Source organism: Calonectris borealis, chromosome 16, assembly GCF_964195595.1.
Source record: "Calonectris borealis chromosome 16, bCalBor7.hap1.2, whole genome shotgun sequence".
NCBI classification, from domain to species: Eukaryota; Metazoa; Chordata; class Aves; order Procellariiformes; family Procellariidae; genus Calonectris; species Calonectris borealis.
The window spans coordinates 4,549,956-4,573,056 of record NC_134327.1 but is presented as its reverse complement, the minus strand read 5'-3'; the positions used below and the strand labels follow the sequence as shown (position 1 = coordinate 4,573,056).

The window sequence follows — 23,101 nt, the reverse complement described above, 5'->3', positions numbered from 1 at the left end:
GCTGTGGAAATAAACTTAGTGATCTTTCCTTCTTACTCTTCTTTTTGTCACTTTTCCTGTTCTTGAGCTGCAGCAGTTCAAACCTGTTCGCCCCGCTTAATTTTGTTGTAATTAAATCTGTTTATTTTAACTTGCTGTTCTGCCACGCTGCAGCGTTGCCAGTCCTGATAGCTGCTAGTGGGGGCTTCTGCAGCTGTATCGCTCAGGAACCAATCTTCTGCAAACCTTTTTCTAATAAAATCAAAACTTTAAATCGTACTTGATTTTGCTTTCGTACCAATAATGAGAAAGGTGCACACTTTATTGTGGGTGCAGCGTACAGTATGTTTCAGCATATACATTTCACTCATGCCTCAGTGAGATTTGCTGCATCCTAGTAAGCTTCCGAAAGCTGTGTCTGAGCATGAAGTTTATGATCTTTTGTAGCTGTAATCCAGAAGTAAGTCTCTAACCTGATCTGTTTCTGTTCATGCTAAGGGCAGAGGTTATTAGTTCCGTGGATTTACTAGGAGAGTAAATAATCAGAGTAGGAATGCCGGTTGTGAAAGTATCTCTTCTTGTGTGCTGTGAACTGGGATGAGGCTGCAGAAGCATTTTGGTGGCTGGGAGGAGAGGAGGACTGCGAAGCAACTGGTGACTGAGCCTGCTTCACTTCTCCCGTGGCTTACCGCAGCTTCGGCCTTAGTTCCCTGGCGTTTAAGAGACTCCGGTGACTGTCACGCAGTGGTTGCCATAGCTCGTTCTACTTCTTGTCGCATGTGTTTGTCCACCTCGTATAGGGGAAATGCAGCGGCATTCGGATAGGAGACGAGCGTCAGGCTAGTTGGTTCCACTCAGCCGTTCCTGCAAACAGCCGGGCACCCCCATCCGCGGGCACCCCCAGGAGCGCGGGTGGGGAGTTCGGCTGAGCCCCGGCGCGGGCGGCCCTGTCCAGGGTGCTGACCGGGCGGGCCGGGCGCCGCCGCGGAGCGTCGGGGCTGAGCTCGTGGTGCTCCCCGCGGGAGCGGTTTCCATCCTGTAGGACAGGCTGCCCGCATCCCTAGCTACCTGCATCCCTGGTGGGTATACGCGCACAGTCGGTAACTTGGGTGTAGCTTTTGGGTACAAAACTGTCCTTAGTTACAGAAATCAGTGACTTTTGGGTTTTGTGGTGTAGTGGAATATACAAGTTAATAGCAGGACTGTTATATCAAAGAGAAGCTTATCAGATGCTTCAAAGAGTGTCTTTTAAGTAGTGCTTGTCCTTGAGATGGTTGCAAGGGGTTATAGGTTTTACAGTTCGATGATAAAAACCAGTTTATTCAAGAATATATCCGCTTCCTTGTAATCATGCTGAAAGGATCCATCAGCTTTTGATGCGCAAGCAATGGAAGGAGACGTTGTTCAGTTGTTGGATAAATCGGAAGATGCTTGTTCAATCAAAGCAATGCATCTTTAAAATAGTGGGGTTTTAGTTCATGGAGTTGTTTCATGTCTCTTGTTTTAGTGGTGTTTACTTATGTTTTAAACAATTACTGTAGCAAAGCTTAATAGCAGTGATGGCTAGAAACTGGAAAATGTTACCTCTAAATGTTCCTGAGATGGTAAAGGATTTCCTTTCCAATTTTTCCCAAGTAAGATTTAAATCTTACTGTTACATTTGATTAAATGTTTAGGGTTTTTTTTTAAAGGCAGTAACACTGAAGAAGTCTTAAAGTAAATTGTTAATTTAGAAAGTCTGCTATTAGAAACTTGTATCTGTATGAAAATGTGGAATGCCAGAAAAAGTAATTTTAAAGTTCGTTTTTACTTAATGAGACTTGATTATGAGATACTTACTGTAAGGCCATTTGGAAACTTAAGAATCAATTTATGTTCTTCGTATTTGTATTCCGCATTAATGCGGACTTTTCGCTTCATCCATAAATATTCATCTATTTGAGGAGTTTTACAGTTAGACACATATCAGTACAATTGTTGTCCTATAATTTAAGTAGATACTGTTTCGCGCAAAAATGTGCCATCTGTGTCTCATAAGCACTACCTGAGGCAGAAATGTTAATATAACTGATAAATTTTTCTATTTTTTTTCTGTTAGCTGGAGATACAGATGATCCTCCAAGAATTACTCAAAATCCTGTCATTAATGGGAATGTAGCAATGGCTGACGGACACAACAACACTGAAGAAGACATGGAAGATGGTAAGTAAATATTTCATAAAAACATGTAGTTTGTTGGTGTCTTTAGTTTTATGATTTTTGAGGACAAAATGGCCCATGTCTTACCTGTGTCTTCTGAACTGCAGCTCGTTAAAAAAATGAAACCCTCTATAGTTATGACTGCTGGTTTTCTGTATAGGCATCCTTTTAACATAGCTATACAATAGGATTAGGCAACTGAGGGCTTGGGAATTTTTTCTCTTACTCTTTCTAGGTACTCATTTAAAAATTGATGAAAGTGATACTGTCCATTGTTATATTTTGTGATACGTCCCTTTAAACGTACTGCAGCTGGTGCTTTGCTGAATAGTAATTTTGTCAGTTATGCAATTCCTTCAGGATGTTTAGAATCCTTATCTGTCCTTCTCTGTTGTCAGGTGGCAGCTGTGATTAGTTTTTGTCTTTGTATGGTAAGTCAGTGGTAACTACTCTGTTGAGGAACATTTTTTTCCCCTAACTCTGATGCCCTTTTACTTGCAAATGCAAAGGGAGAAGTATGTATTGATGCCCTGTTAATAAAAGGGGACATGTGTTTTTAAAATCTTTTTGTTGGTCTGTTAAATGAAAATAAGGGTGTACAGTTTTTGCTATTACAGAAGATCAAACGATTTGTAAGTAGATGTGTCTGGGCTTATTTAAAGAAAGATAATGAGTTTGTAATTCACTTAAGTCTGTTATTATGTTTAGTGAGGAAAATGTACAATGATATTTCTTTTCTTAGGAGAGGATTTGAAGAACTAAATAAAATTGAATTGGGAGAAGGCAGACAAAATATGAGTGGGATTTGTTCCCCTCTGATTCCTTATTTCATGCTGTCTTGTGAAACTACATTTAGGACTAGGCTTAAACATTTATTTAGATTTGTGCAAAATGTCGAGTGATTTTTGTTTGAGAAAAGTCAGAGTTTGAGGTTAAAAGTAAAAAAAGTGCTTACTTTCATGTATTCAAGGAACATATAATAGAATACTGATAGAAAATAGTAATGTTCCATGACGAGAATATGGTTTAAATTCAGGACAAAAGCATCTCATCATTGAATTGCGTCTGTATCATCGGCAAAGGTAAAGTTTCCTATGATCAGATTCTCTCAATAAAGTAAAAATGAGGTTTGCTTAGTCTATGAATGTTTTTTGTCTGATTGCCTGATCTCATTCAGGGGACTTTAATATCTTGCTCAGAGTAACTAGCTGAGACTGCAATAGGGAATTCTGTTTTTATCAAAATCAAATTACCTGTTACAAAGATGTTAAATGTCTTTGTCAGGCCATGGTATCTGGAGGGTGGCAAGAGAAGATCACGTGGGTTGACACCAACTGGCAAGGACAGATCTGTTGGACTCCTGTTCTCAGTAATGATGTTTATAGGTACAAAGCCTGATAGGGTTTGCTATCAATACAGCCAGCGGATAACACATTGGTCAATTAGTAAAAAATTTGTCCAGAAGTTGGTCTGTATGTACTTGCATAAATTAAGCAAAAAGGGCTTAAGCTGCAGAAGCAGCTGATGAAACCCAGGCCACATCGAGGATGGCAAGTAATCAGATGTACACCTCTTCGTTCAGAATAACATTGACTTTTTAACCAAAAAGCTGCTGTAAAACTGTTTCTGTCATTTACCAAATATTCAACTCGTGTCAGAGAACTGGATATGAAGGTGCCACGGTAGGGAGAAGTATCTGAAGGTATTTGGCAAAAAGCTTGTGAAAGCTTCTGTGTTTATGGTAGCACTCATGTCTTTGTGGGCTTTCAGTATGGTCAGGAGCTTTGGTCCACTCTGCTGTGGTACATCTTTCAGGGTTAAAATGTGATTATTAAGCAATACTCTTAATAGTTCCTCATTATCATATTTGAATAAGGAGTGTCTGGTTACATCTTGGTGCTGTTATAGCTCTGCATTGACACAGATAGAAAATAGTGTTATTGCAAAATGTTATGATTGCAAAAACATTCCTGAAGACTTCCATCACGTAAGTGGATGGTGCCTCTTTTCCAAGTCTTGTAAATCAGATTAGTTGCTTGCTGTTGCATTATTTACACATCAGTGCAATTGCTCTCTTGCTGTTTGTTCTCTTGCTATCCTGGTTTGCAGCATGATGTACATGTATAATGGACAGCTTGGAGATCACAAGATAGGAAAAAATGGAGGGAAGCATTGGCCTCTTTGATAAACATGTTCTGTTTTCCATTGCTGTTACTCATAGCAAGTGGGATCAATCTGAGCTGATAAAGAATGCATGAAGAGAATTTAGATACCTCTTCAGTGAAAATCTTAATGAGTTTAATGGTTCCTGCAAAAGAGGTGAAGAGCAGGATAAAAGGTTGATGCTTCCAGCTGGATCATAGAAACCAGCTTTCTGGTGAATTTCTGGGTTCAGGAAACTTTCAAGGTGATTTTGTTCTTCCTGCTTAGCACAAAAAGAAATGACTGATAAGATGGGAAAAAAGTGCAGCTCTCATCCCCTTTGCTAGGCAACTAACCACAGACATTGTGAAGAACATGAAATGGGGGCAGCAGTGGACCACCAACAGGACTTTCAGACAAGGCTGCGTTCTCCCAACCTGCTGTTGCTATGTATGACGTCTTAGCAATTAAAAAGAACCAGCTGAAGGAATGTGCTCCACTTTGTATGGAGAATGACTCCATGAAGCAAGCTTTGTAAGCTGGAATAGCAGCTTCTGCAAATAAAATAAGAAATAATAAAAACAAGGTTCTGATCAAATTTTGTTCGCAAGTGCATCAGTATTCGAAACAGCACATAGAATAAATTCCCTTAGAAGTTAAAGTTCAGACAGAAGGTCCCTAGCTAAACACAAACTCACAGCTTTGCAATTACCTACTGAAGTCTTGTTTCTGTGAAGAATGGCAGAGGCTAGGAGGCTTTCAGAAGCATCAGTCTTAGCCATATGCTAGTAGTGTATTTGGATCATTATTAAAATATTCATAGAATATTCAGCTAGTTTCTTCATTAATAATTCAGGTTCAGAATATTTTAATAACCTCAATGTACTTTAAAGGTAGCAACATTTACTAAGAGAATAAAGAAATCTGCTTTTCTCAAAGGTATAAACACTTAAATATACACTTCAGTCTTGAAATGGATCGTGTTCTGTATTTGGATCTCTGATTTGAAGGATCTGTGTCAAATCAAGATGCTAAATGTGACATTTATCTCATCAGTGAAAAAAATCTTTTCCACATAGCAAATATAATCCGTTGCATGTAATTTCACCAAGCATTGTCAGCTGGGTCTGTTCTTTTTACCTTGTGTTCAGGATCATGTGTCATATTTGTAGTTCAGGGATTTATAGTCTTACTTGCCAGTCGCTACTAAATTATCCTGCTGCCAATTGCAGTCTTTTATTGGAAACGGGTGGACATGTTTGTGATGGTGAAAAAGGTTTTATTTATTTATGTGCTCAGAATACTCATCACACTTACTATTTAAACTTCATTTTTAAATATAATTCATGTTTTAATCAATTACACTTGCTAAAAATATGGGCTTTCTGGAAGGAAAGGAAGGTTGTTATTTTGGGGTGTTGTGTTTTGTATTTTTAAAGAAACTTCTATTTTAGTGTTGACCTTTGTTATGAGGCTGCATTTTTGTGGAGTAGTTACTAGTGATTGCTCAAATATTTTACTGAGAACAGTACCCTTCCCTGGCGAGCTCTCATGCACAGGCTTTCCTGAAAAGAAATCAAGAAATACAGGCAAACTTTCTCTGAAGCATCTGCAGATGCTGTGCGGGCTGCCTTTTTTAGCTGACGCCGTAGCAGCACTGCTGCATCCTTGTGCTAGAGTGCTCTGAAAGCTGCATCAAAGGAGGCAGAAAGCAAACGTGGTCGGCTCATTTTTCGGAAGCTTAGACTAAGCCCAGAAGTACTGATCTTGATGAATAAGGAGGCGATCTTGAGCTGGTTTGAGATACACATGATGCAAGACTGATTTTTAAATTGTTAACCGTATTACGGATTTTTTTGATTCTGCCTGTGAATCAAGTTTGAGAGCGTACAGCTCCTTTGGCTGCAGCCTGTCTGGCTCTTGGTCGTAGAAGACCAGCTCTCTACTCTGTTATCAGGCAGTGAGTGGGTAAAATGGGTAGGGAATGGTTTTTAAGGAGGTGATAGATGACTGGTTAGCTACACTTACATGTAGGGAAAAAGAGGAGAAAATAATCCGTTGAACTCTTCCGTTGCTGAGGAAGCACAGGGTAATGCGAAGGTCAGTGCGGGTGTAGAGGAGAGAGGAAGCTGGTTCCTGCTGTAGTACTATTACTTTCAAGAGATAATTGGGAATGCTTAGGGCTGTCAGACCATACACAAATAAGATCAACTATGTTGCCAAGATCAGTATCAGAAGTAGGACAACTGCTTGAAAAGAAAACCATTTTGCAAGGGAAAAGAATGAAATCTGTCAAAGCTCCCCAGCAGTACAAAACTTGTTGATTTTCTGTATTGAAGTGTATAATCTTTACAATGTTGCATGTTGTAATTAAGAGAGTTTAATTTTTTAAGTAAGGTAGCAACCAGGGCTCACCTGGTTTCTAAAAAAATTATTCAAAACTGCCTCTGGTGCCATGCAAAGCTTTCTGAGTGAACTACTACTTTGCATATACAGAAATAATACATTTGTTGTATACTGTGTACCTTGTCACATAAGTTCATGATCTGATTTCTGGCTTGGTGTCGTCGTACCTCAGTGCTTTTCGTTTTGGGTGTCACTGCACGTACGACAGTTCTGTATCACCCATGGGTGGTGCGAGCATAGCGGTCTGACCGTGCGTGCTGTCTGCCGCCTTGTGCGCTGCTCAGACCTCCTCAGGCGCAGTAGCAAATCTTTCCATGTTACACAGGTGTTAAGTTGGAACCACAGAAGAGGAGGGGAGTGTCTTGTGCATGCTCTGTACTTTGTCCCTGCCCTGTAAAATTGTTGGGATAAGTTGCAGGTTTTTCCTCCCTGTATGCAATATGAGGTATGTCACAATAGAGAGCCCAGTTTTCTGCCTTCCTGAAGCTGTCGCAGTCTCCAGCACCCTGTTATAGCTGTGTACAACAGAAGCAGAACAGATTGTGGTATATGAAGAACTGGGATGTGGGAAGAAGGCAAAATTAGTTTAATTGTGTGTGTCAAAATAAGCTATTAAAAAAACCCCAGTGTCTTGTTTAACTTTGTTTTAGACCACTAAAAATCGCTAAAATTTTCACAGGACCCTGAGCTATTCTTCAGCAAACTGGTATGAGATTTTAAAAAAGCCCACCAACCAACCATGGAGTTCATCTGTTTTGAAAAGACACTGTTACAAGCAGAAAACAACTAAGTGGTGACTTGATATCGATAGGGCAGTTGAACAGATCGTGAAAATCCTTTGCACATCTTGGTTCATGCAAGCAGCTAACTTAAATGGGGCTGTGAAGATACTACACAACCTAGAAGAGTTAGTGGGCTGTGATTTATGTTGTAAAGCATTTGATGTCTGTGTCTTGCTGTACTCGCTGCTTTAGAAGAAGCTTGAGTGGTAGCAAATTCTAGTGCTAAAGAATTATTTAAGAAAATAGTCTACAAAAGGAATGCGTCTTTCAGTGCTCTGTTTTCCTGAATGGTGTTGCAGTGTTTTTCAAAATGAAAAAATTGCAACTTCAGTTGCTAAGGAGTTCGGTGCCTCTCAGGATTTGGGGTTTTTTTCAGTCACTTCCAATATCCCTCTACATCAAACATGCTCACACTGCATGATTTTTGAAAATGACGTTTTGGAGTGAAGAGCATCAGTTTTTTCAAATAATTTTGTGTTTGTTACAGATACAAGTTGGCGATCAGAAGCAACATTTCAGTTTACAGTCGAACGCTTCAACAGATTGAGCGAGTCAGTTCTCAGTCCTCCCTGCTTTGTACGGAATTTGCCATGGAAGATCATGGTTATGCCACGACTCTACCCGGACAGACCACACCAAAAAAGCGTAGGATTCTTCCTCCAATGCAATGCTGAATCTGATTCCACGTAAGATCTGTTAATAATTATACAAGTCCTCATTTGATACTAGTTAATCTGTATTGCAAAAAATACAAACATCTTAAAAAATTATTTTACCTAGCTTTCTGCGAGAGGAAAAAAGTCTTGCAAGGGTTTGAGTCCCCTTTTTCCCCCACTTTTCTAAATCCCAAAGCATAAGAGTAATCCTCTCTTTAGGAGGAGCTAAAAGTAGCTTGTGTAGCTACAAGTTTGTGGTAGAATTTAGATACATTTCTGTTTGATTGCCAGGGAGAGGTCTTTGACTAACGGTTTTCTTGGCATGGGAAAAGTTCTGGGTTTATTTCAAATTGAAGTGCTACTAGAGCTTCTCTAACCCTGCTGAGCTATAAATCCTGCCCTGTAAAGCGTGTGAGCAAGTAACTGCTAGTCACTGAGGCAGAGCGGTGTATGAGATAGCCATCTCCTTCATGGAGTTCATCGCTCATCAAGCGAGATACGAACATGTACGTGTTCCTGGAGTCCTGCATGCAAATCAAAATTGATTACGTTTGACCACTTTTGTAAACAATAGGGAGATTTAAAAAGATAAATAAAAACTTCTGGGGCATTACTGCAGCTTATCCAGCTAGAGTGCAGACCCATCATAGGTATCTTTTCCAGTAGGGTAACTCTATTCTTGCACCAAATCTGACACAACTTATAGTTCACTTTGAATAATAAATTGCTTTTTCCGTCATTTTTTAATCTAAAAGGTGAGTGCTCAGTGCAGAAGGTAAAGAAGAAAGTTGTAAGTGTATTAACTAGTCACAGGAGAAGTGGTTCACACACAGGTAGTCACAGAAAAAGGATAACGTGATCTTCACAAGTATCAACCAAGGTGCAGCTGATGGAGCTAAGCAAGCAGTAATGCCACTGCATGAGAGAGTGTCAAGACCTTTTCTGAAGTCTGATCATCTTGCACAAGTGGGATGAATCTGAACAGGAATGGTCATAAAGAAGTGCTGCTGAGAAAATTAAGAGTATTGGGGAGTTTATCTTGTGGGAGGGAGGGTAGAGCCACCGCCTCCTTTCCTTAGCCAAAGGGTGAGTTATCACACTGTCGAGACACCAAGACTGCTTTGAGTTGGCCTACTCATCTGCACTCAAGTAGATTAGAAATAGCTCACCTTAGAGAGCAGTTAGCTTCTTAAACCACTGTTACCTGCGATTGCCCCATAGTACTTTCTTAGCAACACTAAGAAAATCTCCATTCCAGCTTCACATTCATCATGTGGCTTCAGAAAGCCCCAGGGATTCACGCCCTCAATAACAATTAGCCAAATCTTAACATGTAATAAGAAAAAAAAAATCTGTATGTGAAAGTAATGTACCAAAAATCCCTAACAAAACAATTACTTTAATGAGTATAAAAAGCGTGGTTTTGAATGAGTTTCAAATGTTTCTTCTGTATTTATAGGTCATGGTCTTGTCATGCACAAGCAGTTCTCAAGATAATAAACTACAAGGATGATGAAAAATCATTCAGTCGTCGTATTAGTCACTTGTTCTTTCATAAGGAAAATGACTGGGGCTTCTCCAACTTCATGGCCTGGAGTGTAAGTAATTGGGCGTGTATTAATCTATTACTAGCTGGGAACAGTTTTGAACTTGCACTCCTGAGTACTGAGATACCTATAGAAAAGGTTTGGGTTCCCCCCCGCAAACTGTTATTTTTTTCTGTCGTTGCTGAAGATTCTTTTTCAATTTCTTATAAATTCCTGCACTTAATTATTGTAGATTGCTTTTACTTATGTTGTGATTTAAATATTCCCTCATTACTATTTTCTGCATATCTGAATGCTCGTTTTTTGTTTTCACTATGTGATAGTCAATGTCATTCTGAAGCAACATAGATTTTATTGCATTTTCATGTGTTCTTTGTACATGTATACAGATATTTAATGCCCCAATCATACTACTAAGACTTATCTTGGATTGAGACAGCTTTTTAAGCATTTTCAAAGGTTGGGCCCTTAATTTTTTGTCTGCATGGAATATTGTCTAGAAGAAGCAGAGCCTTTGATTAATGATTCTTATTGAGTCAGTAATTGAGAAAAAGTCAATTGAGAAAATTGAAATAGTACTGCAAAATCTTAAAAGCCAGGAACAAGTTTCCTGTATTGAGACATTAAAAAAGGAATTAAAGTGTGTTAAGCTGAAAGACAGCTTTGTTGGTGTTCTTCAATTTTTCTTCTTCAGTTTATTATTACTGCTAGCTCAGGCTTGGAAATTAAGTGATGTCTAACTGGATACAGTCACGTTGCAAGACCCAGTTTTCATGTTCGTGTGTCATTCCTGTTTTACAGGAAGTTACTGATCCTGAAAAAGGCTTTATAGAAGAAGACAAAGTTACCTTCGAAGTCTATGTTCAAGCAGATGCTCCACATGGAGTGGCGTAAGTATCTTTGTTTAAAAATAAAACTCTTAATTCTAATATTTTTATATTGCTTGAGATTGTTAAGTATTTTGTGTTACTAATATTTGTAGCTCTCATTAGACGTTCTCACTTTGTCACCTTTAATTGATGAATTCTCATGTGGCCATATTTTTCATTAGTTACATAGAGATTTTTGTATAGGTTAAATTTCCATTTGCATTAGTCAGCATAATGTCGTGGAACTTTAACTTCTGTATGAATTGATTTGTGATTTAACACCTCTGCAAATCTAGCCTCAACATTTTTGATCTTACAGCTGATAAGGGTTTCAGACACTGTCAGGTGGCTCTGCTATCTAACTTGCCTTGGTTTACAGTTGTTTTAGAACTGCCTCATCTGAGTCGTTCTACTTTGTCACTTTTAAACAAACTGGTTGTACTGAAATGCAGACTTGCCCTTAAAAGTACAGTTCTGGGTTCCAGTACATATTCATAGTAAATAATTTTTCTGCCATATAGAATATCTTTTGGTAAAAAAAAAAAAACCCAAACCCTAACAAAATCACAAAGCATTTAATTGCAAAGACTGTTGTTACTGGCAGGCAGTGGTGAAGTGCGGCTTGTTGTTTGAACCTTAATAAAGAAGAGTAGCTGATATCTACCAGCAGTGCTACCTTAGAACAAATACTCTTTATTATAGTTAATACAAAACTGTCTTATTTTTAACTACTAACTATTTTCTAGGTGGGATTCAAAGAAGCACACGGGATATGTTGGCTTAAAGAACCAGGGAGCAACTTGTTACATGAACAGTTTGTTACAGACTTTATTTTTCACAAATCAACTACGAAAGGTAATTAATATATGAAAGAAAATGAGATTGCTAGTTGAAATATCCAGTATGTTATATTTATAAATGCTTCAAAACAGAGCTGTCCTTTCCTTTTGTCTCCTTTGTCCTCTTAGAGAAGCTATGACTTACATGGTGATGGACATCTTACTTGAGGCTCAGTGCAGGAAGCTTCCTTTTATAGTTTGTTGAACATAGGCTCTTGGTTTTTGATCTGAGCTTAAGGGGTGTTTCTTAGACTGTCTTATGTGTTAATGTTGCTATGAATTGTTAGAATTAAAAAAAATGATGAGAGACAGAAGTAATTTTCCTTTCTTGAAATAGTTAAAATAGAGAAGTCAATTGTGACTTCCCAGCTCATAAACAGTGTAAAAACAGGTATGACCTTTGTTAATTTGTTTTGTCTTTTAATTTATATTATGCAGTTGAATTTTCTGTTATTATGGTTAGTATCTCTGTAGTGATGGAAAGCGTTATAATTTCAGTAGTTTAAACAACTTAGTTTTATATTTGCTTCATTCATGTGTTTTTTATTTACTGTAGATGTTATTTTGTTGCTGGAAGGAAAAACTGCTTTAAGTATCAGCTTAATAAATCTCTCATCCAAACCCAAGATGAAATATTCTAGATAATACTAGATAATGTATCGTTTTAAAATAGTGCAATAGCTTTAATGGGATGAAAACATAAATGCTGACTTGATATTGGAGGTGGCTGGAAGAGGGGATATACTTGGGGAAAAAATGTAACCTGGCACCGTTTAGTTTATTGGAGTGTCCTATTGATCCTAATTCACCCTTCAGCACATTCCTGTGCTTACTGTATATCTCTTAGTGAAAATGAACTGTTCTGACTTCTGCTTTATCTTCTGTGTATTAGTTGTTACATTTCCATTAAGCTTTCTTTTCTCCAAAATTTCCCTTTTTGCTGTACCCACTTTTCACTGTCTTAGATTTCCACCATCTTATCATTATTTATATCACTGAGGCCTGTAAGTGTCCCAGTTGGGATTTCTTTTCTCTCTTTTGCAATGTGCTGCTTACTCTGAAGTGTTGCAAAAAATAGCACATCTAACTCCAGTAGACTGTAACTGAGATCTTACCAATGACATGTACAAGAAATAAATACTTGACTTCTTTTACATGATGCACCTGTTCCTTTTTTGCAAGAGGTATAATTGAGTTTATCATTCATTATAATGCCTGTTCTTTTTGCTCAGCACTCCTAATGTTTGTGCATTTTATTTTTTTGGACAACTTCACGTTGCTCTTGAAAGAAAAATGTGTTTTTATAATAGTTACATCTAATCCAATTGAGTAGTTCCTTTCAAGACTGTCTTGTAGTCAGTAAATCAATATGTGCCATGAAGTAATCTTGTTTCGTGAAGAAGAAATTCTTTTGGTGATACAGATTTTTTTCAACTGAACTAATCTTTCCAGGCATTCCCCTGCACTTCTCCCCCAGCACCTAAATAAATATCAGCTCTTGGGGAGTGTTAATATCTGGATAGTGACCATATGAGAAAGCTTTATTTACTAGCTGGTAACTGCAGCTTCTTTTATGGCAATGTTACTGGACATCAGCTGAAATGCCCAATTCTGTGCTCATTCTTGAGGTTTTCAGAGCTCCTATGAACAGAACAGACTACAGTGGTAGTTTTATACAGTTTTAATACATTTAAATTAATAAAGAATTATAATTAAATTAATAAATTAATTATTACAGATAAGGAAGAATCAGTAGTTGTCTGAAAAAATGAATTTCTACAACATTTTTGTTTTCACTTTGAGCAAACTTGTTCCTCTTAAAACCGAGTAAAATAAAATTTCTAGTATCCTCAGTTTGCTTATCACCAATTCCATTATTTCTGTAATCCTCCTTACTTAGAAGAAATAATGATTTCTATTGCTGTTATTTAGAGCTTTGTTAACAGAGAAGTTGCTGTCAAGAGTAGAGCTGGGAAAGCAATGAACAATGGTAAAGGCAAGGACATACCTATGGAAAGTCAGACTCTGGTGAAGCGTGGGTGAGGATTGATGGAGAGATCCTTTCTTTGCTCTGTTTCCAGACAACAGATGGGAGGTTCTTGGGTATTTGAAATGAGACCTCCCTTTATTAGCAAATAGGTGGCTTCAGTGGTAGGGAATAAAGCAAAGGAACTTTCTCTTCAGAGCGTATCTTATTTGTCTGTTCGTGATAAATGCATGCCTAAATATAGTCCACCCAGGCAAGGGATGGTGGTAACTTCCCAAATAGGTCCAGGTTTGATCTTGGGCTACATCACATGTAGCCTGTGTCTATCATCAGTGCCTCCAGCCAGTCAGTACTTGCAGCTGCATCCAATCCATTTTAAAACTCTTTGCCGCTTCCCCTGAAAAATTCCCTACAATTCATAAGAACACTGCAGAATGTTTATATAACTATGCTAAAATCGTAAATACTGATCCAGCACATTTCTCCCTGATCTGGCTCTCCTCTATTTATCTAATATATTTTACCTTACCTTGGAATTTCATACACAGTATTTTCTTCCCTTCTTCAAGTAACTGTCTTGACTTCAAGCAGGGTGTTCAAGCTTATCTGTAGCATTCTTTTACCATGTAAATATCTAAAATTTTTCTCATATCTCTTGTGTCTGTTGCTTATAGCCATTGCCTATACATGTCCCTGTCATTCTTTCGTGTTCATTTCCTGAGGGAACTTCTCAGGTGTTAACTTAGAGATTCTGCTTCTTTCAAATGGATCAAAATGCCTCACTCTTTGATCTTGAGGTCAAGCTTTCAGGATTTGGAAGGGTAAGGCATAAAAATAAAGGTCTGTAGAGGATCGTATTTGAAAAGTGGTTTGTTTTAGCTTGGAGAAACATTTAAGCTTTGAGAAATGGGCTTCAATCATACTTATATACACAAACAGAAGGAGGAAGGAGAAAGGCTATGTGTTAAATGTTTAGTTTGTAGTAACACATTTAGAATTTCAAAAGAAATAAAACTGGTGTTTTTATTCAATGGCAGCTGGAATGTAGTCATTATAAAAAAATGGTAAATGATTATTTTAATGTTACTTGAGAGATACAGGCAAGGAATTGATTGTCCAGATGGCATATGAGGAAACCAAATAGGAACTAAATGCGAAGGATCTGGTTTTGATTAATTATCAAGGTATTCTGAACTCCCATTTATACCTTTTCAAGAGGTGGCTGTAACGAAAACCACTAGGTTGACTTCTAGCCTGTTGTAATATCATCTTGGTTTCTTATGAAGAATATTTAGCATTGGAATATTTATTATTTACAAGTCTATACAAAAATGTTACATGAAAATGTATCAGCGCTGACTATAATTGAATTTTTTTCATTACTTGAATTTTCATATCTTATTTCTATTTGTGTAAACATAGCAAGTAACTTACTATATTTTTGGTTTTTAAAAAACATTTACAAGATGTTAAAAGCAATGAATAGGGGCTGATTATAAAGATTTGGAAGACTTGAGACTTGGCCATTCAAATATTTCCTGTTTCTACCTTTAGCCAGTGAAGACCAGCTCATAAAAGGGTTCATAAACCAGAGGCAGGAAGAGGTTAAGTTGACTCTGCAAGATGCTGACTCATTTTCATGTTCATATTTTAAAACAAAAAATAACTTTTGCTTGTAAAATCAAAGGTATAATTTTAGCTATTCGTATTTAAATTGGAGTTTGCCCAGATCAGCGTGGTTAACTGTAACTCTGCATTTGGATACTAAAAATAGAGAAGCAATTGAAAATAATTTTCTTTATTAGCTTATTAGAATTGTTTTGAAATTGTATGTTCTGATCTTAGGAAAGAAATTTTCACAGTCAGGGTGGTCCAGCTTTACAACGGGATATGTGGAGAGCTTGTGGGATCTCCATTCCTGGAGATGCTCAGAACTCAACTGGATATGACCCTGAGCAACTGGACCCAACTTTGAACTTGGCACCTCTATGAGCAGGACCAGAGTTCAGAACCTACCGAGTTCTCTTCCAGACTATATCACTATACACTCTAAACTCTTAAAGCAGAGCTTAGCTCATTAAAAAAGTTGCTGATGAAACTGCGTGAGAAAATACTATTTTTTATTCTCTTAATTTTTCCAGGTTAGCCCAGGTAGTTAGCCTAATGGATTGGCAAAAATAATGGCATGAAGGTTTACTGAGTTTGAACAGTTAAAACTTGTTGCCAATGATAAAATTGAAGATGCTATTTTCTTCAATTTATGAAATTTGAAGAAGCAGTTTAAGCAAATTTTGAAAATAAAGCAGAGCAAAGGAAGCATTTTTTGTTGCCATTAGGGTGGGGCTGGGCTGTTCTTAAAATTATGCTAACATAGTAAGTGTTCTGCTGGCTGTCCTTCAACAAAAATTTGATGATAAATTTCAGCTAACTTCTATTCATGTTTTCCCTTTTATGTGCGTAAATACTGCTATGAATGATGTAGCTCACAACTAAGTAGGAACATAAAATTTGGAGGCTACTAGTGTTCAATCATGATTCTGCTTTATATCATCTCTGTTTAAATTTTGGAAATTAAATTTAGAAGTTAAAAGATAAGTCATGTGAGCTATCATATTGCTTTACAGTTACATAATTAACCTGTTTTTTTCTGTCTGAATATAAGGGATTTGCTGTCTTTATGAAACTGTTCAATATTTCAGTAAAACCGTTTCTTTTATTTCATCTTACTACTGTAGCTATTCTGCTGATAGTTTCTTATTATATTATTCTTCTAAGTGTTTATGTTTCTGTACTTTTGAAAAATCATTTTGTGGATATTCAAAATTGGAATAGGAAACTGCCAACTTCTTAAGAACTTTTTTCCGCCTTTTTTCTTTCTTCCTTTCTTTTTTGACATTCACTTCTATTCTTTTTCTATCAACCTTGTCTGTATCTAATGTCCATCTCATCTGTATTGAGCATTCATATAATGATGAAAGTGTTTCCCCAACAATTCAGCTGCGTAGTAGAAGTACTAACCTTGCTCTGTATATAGGGAACTGAAGTACATGATAAGCTGGAGGTGCTGGACACCTCTGAAATCTAGGCTGATGCAGAAACTGAGTGAGAACTACCGAGATCCAGTTCAGTGCTTCACTTGCAGAGACGTATCATTCCCTGTTGTTTCACAGGCGAAAATTCAGCTGGCAATTTTTCTGTTTCTTAACAGGTTATTTTCTCATATGCTACTTAATATTGGAGTCTTTATTTTCTCATGTGTTATTACCTAACCTCCTTCCAGAGTTGTCTATGTTTGCTTTACATGCTCATGCTTTCTAAATGAGCATCTCCCTGTAAATACCTTTTCTTTGCTGTTACTTTTCCCTATATTGGCATACACCCTTTTAAAAGTAAATCTCATTTCAATGCCTATTGAACTCTCCTAATCCCTGTGTGATCTCTTTGTGTAATTTCTTTGTTCTCAATCCTTCCCAGATCAGTATAATCAGTGAATTGAATTGTTAAGCTGTTTATTTGCTGGACAGCGATGACATTCAGTAGGAATGAATGTATCAGGGAATCTCAAAGCTTCCTCTGACATCCTTCTCCTCCATGTGGACCATTTCTGGTTTTGTTCACTTGCTGCCCTTTTATGGTTTCACGTGGTTGGGTATTTTTTTGTTGTTTTGTGGTTTGTTTTTTTTTCTTTCCCCACTGTGACAAGGGGGGTAGGTGACAATATTCACAGATAGCCAAGCTATAGCACAAAACTGAAGTTATTTTCAAAAGCCTGTAGTATTGATCAGTATATCTGGTCCTACTGTGATGATTGCGTAGACGTACCAGGCGTGATAAGTTGTTTGAAGGTGTTGAATGCTTTAGTGCATTTACTTTTCTAGGGTGGAATAAGGGAACTATTTAGATAAAATAACCGTGAATGGAATCTGTTGTTCACATCTTTCTAACCACTATGCTCTAAGAAGAGCGATTCCAGACAATTAATGTTTTACACTACAGTACGAGATTTTTCTTCAGACTCTTTTGGAGTGATGATTAAATGGAGTTATACAAAGGAAGTCACTGAAGAGGAAAGAATGCATTAAAGAATATCTGTAATAAACTTTTCTTAGATACTAATTGAATTAAATGCTTTTTCAGGCTGTGTACATGATGCCCACAGAAGGAGATGATTCATCCAAAAGTGTTCCTTTAGCATTGCAAAGAGTGTTTTATGAGCTGCAACATAGTGACAAACCAGTTGGAACTAAAAAGTTAACAAAATCTTTTGGGTAAGTTTCAGAAATTTGGACTATTTATTGGGCTATTAGAGACTTTGTAAAGCTTTTCTTCAAAAATGTTTTATTTAAATCAGGCTATTTTTAGAGAGGTGCAGAGAAGTGTTAATATAGCATTATGTTAATTGCTAACTTTTCTTAGTTTACTTGGATAGGTTTTTATTTATAGTCAGTACTAAAGACAGCTGATCCAAAAGTCAGATTTTTTGGAGAGGGGTGCGGCACACAATCAAACACAACTGTTAGCAGCAAGGTTATAATTTACCTGTTACCTGAAAATTGTGTGATGTTACTTAAGTAAAATTAATGACAAAATGTGTTGTTGAAACATTGCAGTTCATGTATTGTTAATGTCTTTTTCAAAAATTTAAATCTGTTTTAAATATAGAGAAATAGCAGTAATTTAATTTCCATATTGTTAGTTCTGCATTGATGACTGTTGTAACATTTTCTTATGACATATCAAAGATGCACAAATTTTTGCCTATGCACAATTTAGAAGGATTTAATGCTGTATTCTGTTTCGTGATTTAAAGCTTAAGAGGAGTATCTGTTGCAGGAAGTAAAGGTGTCGGAGCACACACACAAAGTAATTCTTTGCATTTTCCTCATTCTAGTACCTTCTTTTCCTCCATAAAACATCTACAAAAAGACTTGCTTTTTATTTTCATTTTTGCCCAGTATCCAGTTCACTGCCTGGTATTTTTTCCAGTCTGGTGGTACTTCTTGTGACATAGTGTTACAGAGTATAATTTTAAATCTGGAGTATCTAGACATAGAATTATACAATATAGATGCATTGAGGGTGTTGATTTTTTTTTTAATTTTTAAAAATTTTTTTTTACTAGCTTGATGTTTCAGATGAGCACAAGTTATGACAGAAGATTAAGATTAGCGTAACCTTTACAAGCCTTCTCTTTGCGTGGCCTGTAAGCATGGAGTAGGATTTTATCAAAAATTGTTCTAAAAGATTCTATTCTGCATTACTTCGTCACACTGTATTTGTAGACTAGTCTTTAGTAGTAATACTGACAAGCATTTTTTATTTAAAAACAGGTTAGGAAGTTTGTATAATCTTTTTCACATAGCTGTCCTAGTGTCCATCACATTTGTGAGGTCTCTGATCCCACATCTTCTGCTAAAGCTTCTAGTAGCGCTCAGTCCTGACAAGACTCTTTGTAACCTTGCATCTTTGTAACCTTTCTTTTTCACCTTTTGGGGAAATTTTAAAATGAGATCGGTAACCTCAGTGTTGTGCGTTCATCTGGTTGTATCCTCTTCCTACTAGTATGCTGTAGATTTAGTTTATCAACACTGCTGCTGTCCTGTTACACTGGAAAGACTTGCTGATATCGTAAATATTTCATCTTGAGTTAAGATCCCAACTGTGTCATCTTTAGTAGCATGAAGAGATCTTTCCTGAGGGTGTTGCAGATGCTTAATTTTGTATCTGAGAGCAAGGTTTTAAAAATGTGTTCATGCCTGCCTTTATTCTTGGGAAGGAATTTTTGAATATGTTTGAAGATTTGGTCTTTCCCACACACGCATTAAATCAGAGTGGGGTTTCTCACCTTGTGAGACCTACCTATATGCTGTGTAGAGCGTAAGTTTTTACTGGGTAATGTGAGTTTCTAAGTTTGGCTTCTTTCAGTAGAAAGTGATGCCATTGTCTGAAGGAGCCCTTTTTTATCCTAATATTAGTATGTAACCTTTTTCTTTGATTTTGTCCTTTAAGCTGGCTAGTGTTTAAAGCCTACGTAGACAGGAGGTTATTTTCTATTCTTAATTATCCAACAGGTCACTCAAACAAGCTGAATTAAGTGTGCCCCCCCCCCACCCCCCCGAGTTGTTTTGGCACACTTTTGGGAGTAGTGTGCTGCTGTGTGACAGTGGCGGTGAGTCACTGATAAGAGAGTGGGAGGGGAAGGTAAAGTTAGTATTGCTCCTGTGCTTGTGGCTTCAAGGGCTGGGGTTGAACCTCATGCTGAAGCTAAAGCCTACAGTAAACATAGCTTATTTGATGTTGGGAGTGATGACTGTTGCAAAAAGAGTTGTCAGAGACTTAAAATTTAAAGAGCATTCTTGAGTTTAAGTTAAAGAGTTCATAGGAGAAAGTATTTCATGCTGAAACTGAAAACACTTTATGCTTCTTTTTTATTTAAGGCAGTAGTGCTGAATACCCTTGTTGCAATGTGCCATCTTGGGTACGAGGCGTCTAGAGACTGTTGCTCTCACCCCTCCTTTCACATGAGTGTGTTTGCCCACGGACAGTTCGGGAAGCTGGATGCCCCCTTGCATCCTTGGAATTACTGTGTGTCCAGGATTAACTGTTTAGATGAGCACAAAGGGGCCAGTATTTCCTATAAATCCATTTACTTCCTTTCACGTGCCGAAATAATCCCTGAACGCTACCTGACTGCACCTGAAGGGCCCTCAGAAGAGAGGCAGCTAGAAGCATGCTGCGGAAACTATTCTGACAGCATTGAATTGCTCCCAGGCCTTTTCTCAAGAGTATTTTTGATGTGAACTGAGACTAGGTTGTAGACTGGAAGAATTCTTCTGCTAGCAACAGCCTGGCTCTAGCCTCTGTGCCTGGCTGTGGCTGCCATCCCTGTCCCCAGATCCACAGAGAGAGAAGGCAGGTGGGCGCAGAATGGCTGCCAAAATGTCCCACAAGTTCACTGCCCATTCTTACTGCCAAGTAAATTCTACAGAACTAAAAAAACCTGTGCATCAGCGAGTACTAAATCTCAGAGTCTTTACATCTTGCTATGTACTAAATTCTTGATCTGCAAAAAAGTCACAAAAATGTCTTTTGAGCTGTAAGTTTTCTTCATAATACAGTAATTTTGTATTAATTTGCCTTACAAAGGTGGGAAACTTTAGACAGCTTCATGCAACATGATGTCCAGGAATTATGTCGAGTGGTATGTTTTTACTATTTCTTAGTGATCTGTGATGCATAATATTGTCTTTTGATATTGTATATATATAATATAATTTAGTAACACTTCTAGTAATAGTGGCACTGTTTAATTTAAGGCATAGAGTTTTTGCCTTGGTTTTTTTCTCTTTTTTAAGAATGGGATTGATTGTGGGTGAGGAATTTGTAAAGGATAGGGAAGGTTGAAATAAATGGAACGTACACGAGTGGTCCTTGTATAGCCATGGAGAGAAACACAGTTTTGAAGATGCAAATGCATCGTTACATTTGTGAGGTTTTCCAAACTCAAAGGAATGTAGCTGGGGTAGTCCTCAGTGCAATTTTTAGGAGGAAGAGGAGGATTTAAAGAACTAGAAAGGAGGTGCCAGTATGAATAGACTAACATTTCATTTTTATGTAAGTGACTTAGAGTTTAATCAGTGAAGTAGTCATCTGTGTGTGATAAACTTGCAGTTTTTGAATTTATTTATCCTATGTAAAAACTAATTTTTCTTTCAGCTGCTTGATAATGTGGAAAATAAAATGAAAGGCACATGTGTAGAAGGCACTATTCCTAAATTGTTCAGAGGGAAGATGGTGGTATGTATTTAATCTTTTTTTTTTTTTTTTAAATTTAAATTAACTGTTACTTGTATACATTGAAATTCTGTGTTTTTTGGTTTTTGTTTGCAGTCTTATATCCAATGCAAACACGTAGACTATCGATCTGAACGAATAGAAGATTATTATGACATCCAGCTAAGTATAAAGGGAAAGAAAAATAGTAAGTGATACATTGTGATATGCACCAATCAAATACTTCAATGTGTTGGACATCTTTACTGCCTGTTGATTTCAAATGGATTTGTGGTGCTCAGGACTTTGAAATACCCTTCCTTTAACTTTAGAGGAGAGAGTCTTTGACACCTCATCGAAAACATCTTCTGCAGAAAATGTTTTTGCTTATGTTACCTTTTTTCCCTTCTCCCATTTCCCTTCTGTGCTCCTTCCTCCCTAGTTATCTTACGGATATCTTTTCATAAAACTGCATGAATTTTAGGAGTTTTCCTGGTGTTGTAAAAGTGCGTACTGTGCCATGGTGATAATAGTGGCGTTGTCACAGTAGATTATAATTTATATATGAAGATGAACTTGGAGGGAAGAGATTCTTATTTAGACCTGACCATAGTAATAAGCAAGTAAAAAGAATGAACTAATCGGACAGTATAACATTGGTTCCCTATCATCGCTTTACCAAGTACTTGGCATACAAGACACAAAAAAGGACATCTAAGAGTCCAGCAAACAGAATCATCTAGCTTGGTACTTAACAGTTGCAAAGTGAGAATAGGAGATTTGGCAGACAGTTTTAACTATGTGATTTTAAAATCTGTTTATATTCTTATGTATGCCCCTACAATTTGGTGCATTTCTTGACATTCTTAAGCAATATAAAACTTTTTTTTTTAATAAAGACAGAAATATTCAAACACAAGCTCTTATGTCTTAACATGTTATTTGATTAATACATTGTTAAGCCCCCAGACTAGAGTAAACTTACATTTTTCTTTCTCCTTCCCTACAATTCCCGAATTTTTTTTTCATTTAGTTTTTGAGTCCTTCATTGACTACGTTGCAGTGGAACAGTTGGATGGTGATAACAAGTACGATGCAGGAGAACATGGCTTGCAGGTATTTTTCTTTTTCTAATTTGGTTTTAAATTTTATTTCTCTGTCCTTGATAAAATAACTTAACAAAGCTACGGTAGCCAAAAAATGTTGCAAAACACATTCTAGGTTGTATCAACTCATTTTGGTGATTTTTTCCTTAGACAAGTTTTTATATAGCTCCTCTTAATTGCTGTTAGGTTTCTTAAAATGGAGCTTGGATTTTAAAACAGTCTAATCAGCACTGAGTTTTGCTTTTATACCTGTGTTTTAGTGACTAGAATGGTTAACTTCTCTACTAATCTCAAGACGGAGAAGTTCTTCCTCTAAGAGTAGTCTATTCTTCTATGTGTCTAGTAAAAAAGCGGCATAGCTCTAAAAGTAACTTTAGAGAGATCATTTTTGTATCATCAACAAGTACGCCAAACGAACTCGTGGAATTTTAAACATTTATGTGTGTGCACATGTTTCTGAGCTTTCCAGCTGCACTTTGCTGCACCCACTGAAGGAAGCTGAAGTCCTTTTTAGAAACCCTTGTTTTACTAAAGCTTATTTTTGCAGCTTCCATATAGCAGTTTTTGTGAGTAATGTTCTATATATTCTTTAGCTGTTCCTAGGAGGGTACAGCATGGTAGGCGAATATTTGTTGGCAGAATACAATGAGCATGAAATTCTTAATTGATCAAAAGTGAGTTTTCTCTTCCGTATTCTCTTTTAATTTTATTTCTACAGGTAACTTGCTCTTAATGCAGTGAGATGTTCACATGTGCTTATATGAATGGCCTAAATTTAAATGATCTGAGTTCTTGTAAGTGTTATTGGAGTAGCT

General features: G+C 37.1%; 1 protein-coding gene across 3 annotated transcripts in view; it reads left to right on the top strand.

The window, feature by feature from the left end:
• USP7 (ubiquitin specific peptidase 7) overlaps positions 1 to 23,101 on the top strand; it is a 75,156-nt gene that overhangs the window by 30,619 nt on the left and 21,436 nt on the right. For all 3 annotated transcript variants that reach the window (XM_075164936.1, XM_075164938.1, XM_075164937.1), the window contains exons 2-11: positions 2,078 to 2,182; positions 7,997 to 8,195; positions 9,625 to 9,763; positions 10,514 to 10,602; positions 11,328 to 11,436; positions 17,545 to 17,675; positions 20,554 to 20,608; positions 21,124 to 21,204; positions 21,298 to 21,388; positions 22,214 to 22,296. In XM_075164936.1, coding sequence (XP_075021037.1) covers positions 2,078 to 2,182; positions 7,997 to 8,195; positions 9,625 to 9,763; positions 10,514 to 10,602; positions 11,328 to 11,436; positions 17,545 to 17,675; positions 20,554 to 20,608; positions 21,124 to 21,204; positions 21,298 to 21,388; positions 22,214 to 22,296 — 1,082 coding nt within the window. The remainder of the gene's footprint in view (positions 1 to 2,077; positions 2,183 to 7,996; positions 8,196 to 9,624; positions 9,764 to 10,513; positions 10,603 to 11,327; positions 11,437 to 17,544; positions 17,676 to 20,553; positions 20,609 to 21,123; positions 21,205 to 21,297; positions 21,389 to 22,213; positions 22,297 to 23,101) is intronic.